Source organism: Argentina silus (assembly GCF_951799395.1).
Source record: "Argentina silus genome assembly, chromosome: 15".
In the NCBI taxonomy this organism is placed as follows: domain Eukaryota; kingdom Metazoa; phylum Chordata; class Actinopteri; order Argentiniformes; family Argentinidae; genus Argentina; species Argentina silus.
In genome coordinates, this window is record NC_139669.1 from 12,277,653 (window position 1) to 12,289,459 (window position 11,807).

At 45.9% G+C, this 11,807-nt stretch overlaps 2 protein-coding genes across 4 annotated transcripts; one reads left to right on the forward strand and one right to left on the reverse strand.

The window, feature by feature from the left end:
* Window positions 1-1,214: 1,214 nt before the first annotated feature.
* LOC310815727 (signal-transducing adaptor protein 1-like) lies at window positions 1,215-4,726 on the forward strand (the record flags this gene model as incomplete). The annotated part of the gene is made up of 10 exons (XM_083685622.1): window positions 1,215-1,316; window positions 1,529-1,600; window positions 1,877-1,993; window positions 2,259-2,315; window positions 2,837-3,036; window positions 3,258-3,389; window positions 3,490-3,562; window positions 3,760-3,862; window positions 4,304-4,498; window positions 4,650-4,726. 10 exons carry the CDS (start codon window positions 1,215-1,217, stop codon window positions 4,724-4,726), a joined length of 1,128 nt encoding a protein of 375 aa, XP_083541748.1.
* Window positions 4,727-5,695: 969 nt separating this feature from the next.
* ankrd13d (ankyrin repeat domain 13 family, member D) lies at window positions 5,696-11,224 on the reverse strand. 3 transcript variants are annotated; one of them, XM_083686484.1, is made up of 17 exons: window positions 10,563-11,224; window positions 10,234-10,369; window positions 9,965-10,089; window positions 9,808-9,853; window positions 9,489-9,632; window positions 9,147-9,336; window positions 8,834-8,900; window positions 8,636-8,717; window positions 8,480-8,541; window positions 8,225-8,355; window positions 7,962-8,119; window positions 7,688-7,801; window positions 7,377-7,549; window positions 7,041-7,117; window positions 6,662-6,925; window positions 6,249-6,361; window positions 5,696-6,134 (listed from the first exon to the last, which is right to left on the reverse strand). In XM_083686484.1, exons 1-16 carry the CDS (start codon window positions 10,644-10,646, stop codon window positions 6,298-6,300), a joined length of 1,917 nt encoding a protein of 638 aa, XP_083542610.1. In that variant the 5' UTR covers window positions 10,647-11,224; the 3' UTR covers window positions 5,696-6,134; window positions 6,249-6,297. The 3 variants fall into 3 exon arrangements, with proteins under 3 accessions (XP_083542610.1, XP_083542609.1, XP_083542611.1); XM_083686483.1 differs by having other exon boundaries at window positions 5,696-6,361; window positions 10,563-11,223; XM_083686485.1 differs by having other exon boundaries at window positions 5,696-6,361; window positions 6,662-6,895; window positions 10,563-11,222.
* Between the last annotated feature and the right edge of the window lie 583 nt (window positions 11,225-11,807).

An 11,807-nucleotide genomic window follows, 5' to 3' on the forward strand; every position in this document is an offset into this window, starting at 1 on the left:
TGTGTGTGTGTGTGTGTGTGTGTGTGTGTGTGCCTGTGTGCGTGTGTATGAGTCTATTAGATTTTCACCTTTATTTAACCAGATAGGTCAGTTAAGAACCAACTCTGATTTACAATGACGAGCTGGCCAAGAGACACAAACACTGCAACATTAAATAAGACTAGCAATAAAAACAAAAAGTAAAATAGTAAACACACTATTTATGTTGGAAAGGCAGATACAATATACTAGGCAGCAATGGCAACACAGCAGACTCAAAATCAGCTGCAACAATGATCAGATAGCATCTCAGGTAATATGTTCTTGAAGAAGTGTGGTGGGATGAATGTGCCAAGTTTGAGTGTCTTTTCCAGCTCATTCCAGTTGTTGGCAGCGGAAAACTGGAATGAGTGACAGCCAAAAAAAGTGCTGGTTTTGGGAATGACCAGTGAGATTTATCTACCAGAGCGCAGGTTGGTATTGGTAGTGGAGATGTTAAGGAGTGACCTGAGGTAGAGGGGGGACTTGTGGGGTCTATGAGGGACTTGTAAATAAGTTGGTACCAGTGGGTCTGGCGTCTTATGTGTTGGTATTGAGAAGGAGGTGAAGGTCAGAGGAGGCGTGCTGGATGTTATCAAAGCTATGTTGTGAGGTGCTCAGCATGATGTTCAGGGAGGGGCCAGCTGGGTACAGGATGGTGTCATCGACATAAAGGTGGATGAGTGGGTCACCAGCAGCATGTGCAACATTATTAATGTACACAGACAATAGAGTAGGTCCAAGTATGGAGCCTTGTTGGACTCCTATAAATGCTGTCAATGGTTTAGAGAGCAGGCCCTCTGATTTGACACATTGTACACGGCCAGAGAACTGAGTTTGTTGAGCAGCATGCAGTGGTTAACGGAATCAAAGGCTTTAGCCGGGTCAATAAAAACAGCACAGTCAGTCACAGTGCAAAGTCCAAAGTCCTCAAGGGCAACCCTACCCTACCTTTTTACTTTCCCCACAGTAAATAACTGCACTCCTTCCTCATTCTTATAAACAGGTACTGACCAGGAGTAGAGGGAGAGAGAAGGAGGTAAGCTTATCAAGTCACTCACACAGGGAATCAAGTCATTAAAACTTCTGTGTGGAACCAGGCACAGACAGGAATACTATTTCAGAGGCCTAGTTTGGCTGGGATTACCTGAATCTGAACCAAACAAAGCTGAGCCAGACCAGGACCAAGTGGGACTATGGCAACAATAGCCAGGAAGGTCTATAAGAGGAGGGAAACCATCACAGCTTTGCCTCTGTACTACTCCGGACACCTGCTGAAGAAATACACTGGAGAGAAGGTAAGAGCAGTAATGAGAGAGAGGGTGAGGGACGAAAGAGAGAGAATGAGGGTGAGGGTGAGGAAGGAGAGAGAGAATGAGAGAGGGTGAGGAACAGGAGAGAGAGAATGAGGGAGAGGTTAAAGAGCAGGGAAGGATATTTATTGGGAGCATGTGTATGTACACTATGAACCACCTAAACAGAATGTTGTGTCTGGTTCCGCCTCTTCCAGGATTTCAAGAGTTTTTTTGGGGAGCTTCGGGGATCCACAATCTTCCTGTATACAGATGATACCCAAGACACTGTAAGAAGAGTGCCTTCATCATATTTCTTTTTTTATTGACTTATTGATTCATTTGATTGATACATTTTACATAAACACAACACAGCACAATACAACACATCAGAACAAGACTTGTAGACTGATAGCACATCATCAAGACAGGACAAACAATACAAAATAAAAGCAGGACAATAAAACAATGAAAAACATTCTCCATAGTGTAGGATTTATATGTTTGGTATCTCTTTGATAGATCTATTGATTGATTCATCTATTGAGTGAGTTCTGTTCTGTCAGTACTCAGAGAAACTGAACCTGCAGATGTTGAAGTCGATGACAATGGATTCTAAGACCAATACGAAGAGCCCAATGATCTACACTCTCACCTTCCATAATGAGGAAGTTCAGCTGAAGGTGCTTCATGTTTGTCTTTACAGGAAGTGATGTAGTGGAGGGTAAACCGAAGTAAACTCAACTTACACACCTTTTCTGATATGTTAATGTTATTTGCATTAGGGTTTACCCACCTATTCAATACATGGTGTTCAGGGTAAATCCACCTGGTTTTTTTACTACTACATCCCTGCTTACAGGCAATGTTTATTGTTAACTTTCAAAGAGATTGAGTAATATTGCAGTTATCAAGGGCAGAGCACTAAGTATTTGTGTGTTAATGTAGATGGATAACCGTGACACTGGAGAGGAATGGAGAGGATTCATCATGACTGTAGCCACTGTGGGTATAATAAGTATCAATTCTCTCTCTCTCCAACACATACAGTGCCCCGTACTGTAAGGTTACAGTAGAGATTGGCAGCTTTTCTTTGATGGTAGTTGTGTACATATTGGTTTCACCATTCAGAAAGTACAATTTGTGTCACTGGGCTTCAGTTTTTTAGGTTGTATTGTTCTCAATTCTACTTCATTTATTTGTCTCTATTTCTGTGCTATTTTTCTTTTTTGTAATTTTTTTGTTTTGTATGTGGTTAATTTCCAAATAGGATGCGCCTCTCATGTTCAGGCCATAGGCTGATAGGGTTTTTGGCTAGGCGCTTGGGGGGAGCAGTATTGAAACATGTAACCAACATTTTAAACTAAAGCAGAAACGATACAGAAGCTGGTGATACAAAGACACTACTTCACTAAGTTACAGACAGAGACATAAAGCATTAGCTATAGGCAGATCGGTTAATAATACAGTATCAATGATACACCTGAGCATACATCTCTGGGTGATGATGATGATGTCCCTTATAGAGGGAGATCCCCAGTAAGCTGCAGCTGCTCCCAGGTCAGATCATGATGCTGAATGAAATTCTCGCTCAGGAGAAGAAAAGACAAATCCCTCGCCCTGCCGTTCCACCCCGCCGCTGCATCAATCCTTCATCCACCCCCTCCCCCTCCCCCTCCCCCTCCCCCACCAACACATATGATGATGGCTTCTCTGGACTCCCCCTGTGAGTATGGGTCTGTGTGTGTGTGTGTGTGTGTGTGTGTGTGTGTGTGTGTGTGTGTATGTGTGTGTGTGTGTGTGTGTGTGTGTGTGTGTGTGTGTGTGTGTGTGTGTGTGTAGAGAGCGAGAGAGAGCGCATCTCTGTACAACCTGTGTTCATTGTATTAATACTAAATCTAATATCTAATATCTCTCCACCCCCCCCCACCCCCCCGCCCCCTCTAGCTGTTTTTTTGACGTGTCCCGTCAGGAGGCGGAGCAGATGTTGAACCAGAACCCAGAGTACGGCAGTATCATTATCCGCCCCTCTGCTGCCAGCAACAACTACGCCCTGACCTTGCGACAGCAGGTCACCAGGTCCGACCCTTAAACTTTAACACCCCCAACTCCCTGACCTTTAACACCAGAGACACCCTCACCTTGAATCTCTCTTCCTGTGAATCCTCCTGTGTTTCAGTGGCCCCCCCGTGATGAAGAACTACAGATTGCGTTCAGAAAATGGGAAGTTTGTCATCGAGCTGGACACCCCGGTGAGTCCTGCCTCAGGATCAGGATGGGCACAAACCTCTGCACCAAAATGAGCTCGGACAATCTGTATATGCAATCTGTGTCATCACACTTGTTAAAAGCTTCAACACTCAAAATATCTTTCATGCGTTTGGCATATGAGGTAAGTGGTCATACGCAGTGGTAAGTGACTCTAACAGATGTCTGTTTGTTTGGTCAGGTGACTGTCCCTTCCCTGAAGGCGGTGGTTAACTACTTCCTAGAGAAGATAGAATATAGTCTGCGTCCGTACCTGAAGCCCCAGCACTATGACACCCGCATCGGTGAGAAATATCTTCTGTAGCTGAACCAAACGCCAACAGTAATATTTTCAGTAACATAAACATTTTTTTTCTTCTTTTGCCTCTATACTTGCATTACTATGAGATTAAAGTAGAGATTCTCAGCTTTTATTTGATGGTATTTGTGTACATATTTGTCTCACAATTTACACTTTTTATACATAGTCCCCTTTCAGGACACCAAAAGTAATGGGACAGATTCATATAAAGTCCAAATTAAGCACTCATGTTTAGTATTTGATTGACAACTTTGCATCCATTGACCCCACCAGACCCTGGGTATCTCTGCTGATGCTCTGCCAGGCCTGTACTGCTGCCACCTTCAGTTGTTGTTTGTTTTGAGGTCTTTTTCCTAAAATCTTATCATCAGGAAATGAAACGTTAAATTGACAGTGTGTGTGTGTGTGACCATGTGTCCATCAGAGCTGGCACCTGCAAAACCCAAGTTTTCCTCCACGGCACCGAAACCCGTTCCCCAGGCCAGAGTGGCACAGATAAACCACACACGGGGACTATCAGAAGACCTCCCTCCTGCTTCACCCCCTCCCCCACGTCCAACTGAAGCCGCGGCTGCGTGGAACAACGAATACATGGTAGCAAACGACACATTAAAGAAAGGTGTGTTTGTAGGTTTGGGGTGAGGTGTCTTAATGTTGGAGATAGAGAACCACAGACAACAAATGGAGAGTTGAGAGAAATGTACTAGGGGGTTTGTGTACAGTCTCAGCACCTCATAGCCTTGATCTTTGTTTTTGTCCTTCCTCCCCAGACCCCAAAGACGTGGGTGAGGAGCTTCGTGCAGTACTAAAAGAGAGGAGGGTACACATGGACAGTAGCTCAGATTGAACACCCGAACACTCTCCCTAAAACAATTGCATGTAAGAACACAAAAAGAGCACACACACACACAGAAAAACACTCCCTTGCCGGAATTGAACACCGGTAAAACCACGACACACAGCTTACCTTTACTAAGTAACTCGATATTGATGTCTGAAGTATTACAGGAATTTCACCATAAAGGATTACAGGGTAACATTAAGCAGAGGAGAAAAAAAGAACCCTAAACACTGTCTTTAAAAAAACTCATCAGAGCATACTTTTGTCCAGTATAAAAGACTTGCAATACCAAGACACGTATACATATTGTAGAGAGAACTGGTCGTAACCTGTCTTGTGAATCTTGATGGATATATGCTTGAAAGGATTTCACCATTAAAGTTGCTGTGCCCTATAAAAGCAGTGGAGTTTCTACTTGTAACAGCACGTTGGCAAGGTAGGAAAACTACCCTCTGGACTGTAGGAATTGCCAATACCACATGATATACTGTATCTCCTTTAAAGAGAAGAAATTAAATTTGTTATAATGTTATGTGTATGTTGTAAAATTATATGGTTAACATTTTATATGCAATGTATAAATCATGTTTGCTTTTTTTGTCAACTCATGATTGGCTTTATCTAGATAGTCTGCTCCACTTTTGTATATAGTTGTGCATAGTTCATTAAATCTCTTCAGTTAAACAAAAAAAAAAAAGTCTGAATATATCACCAGGTTTTATGGTTGCTGTATTTCTTTATTAATAGGAAGACTTTGATTTTACATTAACCGAAGCAGCAAATAACCTTTCCATTTTGCCACCTTCTCCTTGCTTTTTGGGGATATTGTTCAGCCATTTGAAAGGGCCTACTGCATTGATGTAATAAAAAGATGCATTAAAAACGAACCAAGGATGTCTGTGATGTATCCAGATTCTGAACTCTGTACTCCCCTCCCTCACATACAATCACAAACAACCACACAAAGGCTTCAGGAACATTTAATAACTTTATTGTCCAAGTCACACACAAGAGTCAACCAACATAATTCTGTTTCAAACATAATTATATATTTTTATCAATAATTATCTCATATCAGCATGTTTAAATCTTGTAATCTCCATGATCATTCGTTTGTATCATAGGTTTAAGATCGCAGGATCTTCATCACTCAGAAAATGCAACAGCAGGGTGGTGAAAAATAAAGCAAAAGAAAGACAAATTCTATTTTTTTTCCCTCTTTATCGTTTTAAGGTGTTTAATGTGTATCTGTCTTCACCATGAAACTGTCTGTTTGTCCATGTGTCTGTCTGTCTATGTGTCTGTCTGTGTCTGTCTTTCTGTCTGTCTGTGTCTGTCTGTCTGTCTGGCCCATAGTGACCCTCCTCTTCATCTGTTCAACAACCTGTCTTCCCTCTCTGGTCCCATACTCTCTCTGTGGCTCATGATTATGATAAGATCATAAAAGAAAAGAGACAAGTGAACAAAGTCATAAGAATAATTTAACATTACAGGATAAAAAAACAAAAACAAATAAAGAATAAATTACCAAGTTTGTTCCCCAATGAAGAGACCCCCAACGTCCACCGTCGTCACGGCTACTTCTCTGTGAGTGACAGCTGAAGGATCCGCTCCAGCTCCTCCTCTTCCTCCTGCCTCGCCCTGGGACAGGAAACAGAATAAACTCATCAGTGCGAGAAACTGACAGTCGACCCCCCACTACCTCCCAACACACACACTCTTCATGAATGTCCAAATGATCTAGGATGGTTTCCACTGCTAGTTTCCCTTATCTCAACTGAGAAAAGAAAGGATGAATAAGAGGGATTCCCACACAGCCTCAAATCCCTCTCTCCATCACTCCCTCCCTCCCTCCCTCCCTCCCTCCCTCCCTCCCTCCCTGTCTGTCTGTCTGTCTGTCTGTCTGTCTGTCTGTCTAACCACAGTCTTTCCGTCTCTCACCTGTCCATCTCCTCATGCTCCCTACACGAGAGTTCCATGGCGATGCGTAGCTGCTCGTCAAAGCTGGTTGCCACTGCAAACGGCCCCGGCAACCGCGGCTCAGCCACTGAGCTGTAAGAGGGCGGAGAGCTTGCCGCGGGCTCTGATGGGGAGACTGACGGGGGCTGGCTAGGTGCTGCCGACTCCCCTTCCTCTCCGTCAGCCAATGAAATGGACAGGGACTCCTGGATTGCCCTATCGGGGAGAGAGGAGAGGCACGAGAGACTACCATTTAAAAGGTAGTGCCAGAGATGGTCAGGGAAGACAGAAGCAGAGACAAGCAGCCGAGAATGACACTGGCTAAACCCAAATTGTGGCGTCTTTCTTTTCTTATTCTCACCTCTCAAGCTGGTCCTCCTCGTAGATCGGGGACTGAGACACCGGACGACTGTTGGTCAGGGCCTCCCATATAGTCACCTACAGACAGACAGAGAGAGAGAGAGAGACAGAGAGAGAGAGAGAGAGAGAGAGAGAGAGAGAGAGAGAGAGAGAGAGAGAGAGGAGGCATTCGTGGAAGAGTGAGATAAGGACGCAAAGTGTTTGAATGCTTCTGCCTAGTTGAGTGTCTAAAGCCATAGAACATAAGATGTCATATCATGGGGAGAAACTGATGAGCCGTATGCATAGTAAAGCAGGTGTTGTGGTCAGCTGTTGGACAGCCTATTCCCTGTGTCACCTGGTCACTCTCTGTCCCTGCGTCCAATAGGCTCTGCTGGATGGCAAACTGCAGCAGGTTATCATCCTCGTCTCTCATTGGCTCGCTGCGGCCCGGACCAAGCGTGGTGTAGTCCGGGGGTGGTTCAAACACTGAGGGATCTACCTCGCAGTGAAAGGGAGGGGGGGCCTCTCCTGGGAGCAGATGGCCAGGGGGTTAGTGTGGGTGGTTCCAGTATAGCAGCCAACACAGCTTAGAACACAACTGATATGTACTGTAAGTGGTACCCTATGGTTGGTTGGTTGGTTAGTGTATGTGTGTGTGGTTATTACCAGCCTCAGGAGAGCCCTCTGGTGTGTGTACGGTGACAGAACTGACAGGCTCATCACAGCCACAGAGGTTACTGAAGGTCACTCTGGCATTCAACACGTGGAACAGAGGAATCTCTGAGAGTGAGAGGGAAAGAGAGAAATCAACCATCTCATCCTCTCCATTTCTTCTCCATATTCTCTGGCCCAGTCTAAGTTACAACTCATGGTCTAGTCCCTTTAGATCTACACAGAATTGGAGCCTTGGGGTGGGCATGGAATCAAGCCTCTCTCTCACCTATCTTGACAGGGAAGCCGGGGGGCAAACGCAGGGTGATGAAGTCACGCAGTTTGGCGAAGTGGGCATTGGAGATGGCCATGAGGTCAATTATGGGCGTGACCTGCTCAGCCAATGACAGGGGGTGAGCCTCGCTCAACCAGAGAGTGGCCTTAAACCTGGAGAGAGCAAGAGAGAGAGACACTTAGTGCTGTCAAAGATGGTGGTGGTGATATGCCTGGTTGCATGTTGCTCTGTGGTGGTGATGTGCTGTGATGGCGTACTTCTGGACTTTGCTGGTGAGCTCCACTGGGCGTCCGATGTCTCTGCCATTAAGGGCGAACTCTGGGTCAAAGTACTCTTCAGCTGTGATGTCCGTAGGGTTGTGGGGGCTGGCACACTGGGACACGTTACTCTGACACACACACACACACACACACACACACACAGTCAGTTTATCAAGAGATCTATCCCACAAATCCAACTAGAGAGTGTGTGTATGTGTGTGTGTCTGTGTGTGCATGCTGAGGGACACTCACCCCATTATGAGCGGTATGCTGCTCTGCTATCCCCAAGAAGGACTGCAGAGGAGTCTTAGAGCCTGAGAGAGAAGAGAAGACAGAGGCGATCTCATCTTACTTCCAAATAAAACAGAAAAAACAAGACTTTTCAAGAGTGTGTGTATGTGTGTGTACCTTTGCTCCTTGACTTGTCCTGGTCCGATAGGTGCTCTGTTCTTGATCGGGTCACCAGCTCCACATTAGTAGCGCTGTATACCTGAACCAAGACAGAAACAAACAAAAAACTGATTCAGTGACTCAAAACACCTGGCTACTTCTCTACAACTCCGTGATAGGGGTCTCAAATAGGACCCTCTGTATATAGTCACTGACCTTTGCTTCATACCCACTGACTGCCTCACTCTTCTCAGAGCGCCAGCCCCAAATGCCAGACTTGTTCCTAAGCAGCAAAGGGCAAGAGAGAAGAATAAGCAGGACAAGGCTGTGTGTGGTGTGTGTGTGTGTGACAGTGAGTGAATGTGTGTGTGATAGTGAGTGTGTGTGTGTGTGTGTGTGTGTGTGTGTGTGTGTGTGTGTGTGTGTGTGAGTGTGTGTGAGATAGTGAGCAAGTGTGTGTGTGTGTATGTGTGTGTGATAGTGAGTGAGTGTGTGTGTGTGAATGTGTGTGTGTGAGTGTGTGTGTTACCTCTCAAAGGCGATGTTGCGTGTGTTGAGGTGTGTGGAGACGATGGGCGAGGTGAGTCTCTGGGCTGTGTTCTCTTGGGAGGGCAGCATGGCGGCGAGGAGGGAGGGGGCGTCGCGTGGGGACAGAGACAGAGGCTCCGTGTACACCACCTGCTTCTCATGGTCTACCTCCATCACCATGGCACCGCTCTCTATGGAGACAAGACACACACACACACCATTCCATTTCAATAACAAGACCCTATCTTATGTCTACAGTGGAAAACAGAGGGCAAACGATCGCATTGAATTCCATTTTCTACGAGGCTAACCCAACCACCACATCACAACCAGTGCGTCGTACCTTCACCCTTGAAGATGTAGCTGCGGCGTCCCTTGAGCCAGGTCATGTGCTCGAAGCCCAGGAGAGTGGTGTCCACCCGCAGACACGAGCCACTCTTCCACACACGATACACGTCACTGGGACACACCTTAGATACCAGGGGCACTGGGGGTGGGGGGGGGGTTAGGGTTGGGGGTGAGAGAGGGAGGAGGGAAATTGTTTATCCTTCATCCGAATCGTTTGACACTTCTATGCGTTACAGTGGTGTGACTGCACCGGTGGGAGCTGTCCATGTGTGTGGTGCTGAAGCTGATTACAGCGAGCAGGAAAACAAACTCACCCCAACTAGTGAACTCCCACTTCATCTCCACGTAGAAATCTCGAGCCTGAAAGAGACAGGTCAGGTCACTAGGGTCGGCTATATCTCGCACAGTATCTGGTGTTACCTGTGTGTGATTGATACCTGTGTATTCAGCCTACGAAGTGAAACGCATTACCTGTCTAAGCTTGCTAAGTAGTTCTGGGATGCCGGCCAGCCTCTCTGTGGCTCGTTTGAAGTCTCTGTACTGCAACACCAACTGCACGAGCTCAGGATCCCCTGTGCTGACTGCCTCCTGTAACACTGAACACAGAACATAATCACAAACCTTACCACCATAGCTTACAAATAGCATTAGCATGCCCCTGTTCTGTCATATGGGGACTAGGTGGTGTTTCCATTCCAATTAATTAATGTGACAGTGACCAATGGTCAGTGACCACTCACCTGTCCAACTCTGCGCGTTGCAGTGCGTAGGGTCTGCGGAGTATCTGAGTAGGACGCGCGTTGACTCCAAGTGGCCGAGACACACGGCCAACTCTAGCGGGGTGCGCCCCCGCGGGTCTATGCGCTCTACATCCTCCTGCGGAAAAAAAAGCACGGTCATTACAAAGAATCGTGGGCGCGTCGCCCTGTGCGGTGCGGTGCGGTGCGGAGAGAGACGCGCAACTGTCAAAACTCAAAATATAAAATGAAACTTTGAGCGACAGTGCTGATTGGGGGGGGGGGGGGGGAAAGAAAAAAAAAACTGGTGTTGCTGGCGGTGACTGACTTACCTCTTTTTTCTGTAGTTCCCGATCAAGCTCGAGGTACTGATTGTTCCAAACCAGAAAATGTAAAGGAAACGCCTCTTGAGCCATTGTTTACCGGCTGTATAATAGTGTATCGCTGAACTAGCTGCTTGCTAAATGAACGCGTTGGCAGCTTGTCTTCAGCTTCCTTGCGAATTGCAATGTTGTCGAACTACACAGCGCCTGACACCTGACACGAGCCAAGCAGTAGGTAGTAATTAACGCAGCAGCAAATGGTTAGCTAGCTAGCTGGTTCCACAGATTGAAACGTAAACTAAATATTTGATAGCTTGCTATAATATGTCAGTGTATAAACAGGTAGCTAGTTAGCTTGCTAGCATTATTAGCAAGCCAGGATGTGCCAATTGTAATACATGGCTAGCCCTCTATCTACAGCCAGGTTAGCTATCTAACTGGCTATTAACAACATTATAATATGCCAGCACTTTGTTTCCATTTCAGCTTGCTGGTTCGCTAGCTGGCTAACATTGCACTTCTGAGCATGTCCATCATGTAAAACGATGGATTTGTCTGTGTAGCAAGCAGTTGGAGTCCTCTTTTGTCAGCTGATGTGATGTTAGCTAGCTAGCCAGCCAGCAACTCCTATTCATCACCCTTTTGCATTCGTGTTTTTTTTTTAGGATCTCTCAAAATAAAAGAACGAGATACGGCCTAATTTCGGTTTCACATCCAGGTCACTCGAGTCGACGATATGCCGATGGTTGCGATGTCGAATGCTGTCGGTAAGGCTGGTCAAGTGTTCATATTTGGAGCTCGCCAGTCGCAATTATTTCATACAGCAACATTCAAACGGGACAGACGACTGTTGAACAGCATAGGAAAACATGTCTTGACCGTAAATGCTCAGACAGTTACACCCCCCCACCCACCCCGGTTTTCATTATTTATTTATTTATTTTCAGGTCATTTTGAACGTCGTTTAGTTCCAGGTTATAGGGGGGGGGGGCGGTCATCACATAAGCCCACAGTCACTGGTGTTGTTCAGCTGTGTGAAAGTTGACAGCTGTCCAAACAGGCTATGACAGCTTGGTTATTGGTTGCATCACTGATGATCAGAACATAAGCAGTCTTGAAGGCGGAGTTGGACAGTGCATCGTCAGGGTCCACTTTACACCAAGTTCACTCCCACCTCCCACACCCTACCCTAAAAAAAGCACTCACATCTGGCACAGTAAACCTTTTATTTTTCTTGCAAAAAACACAAAACAA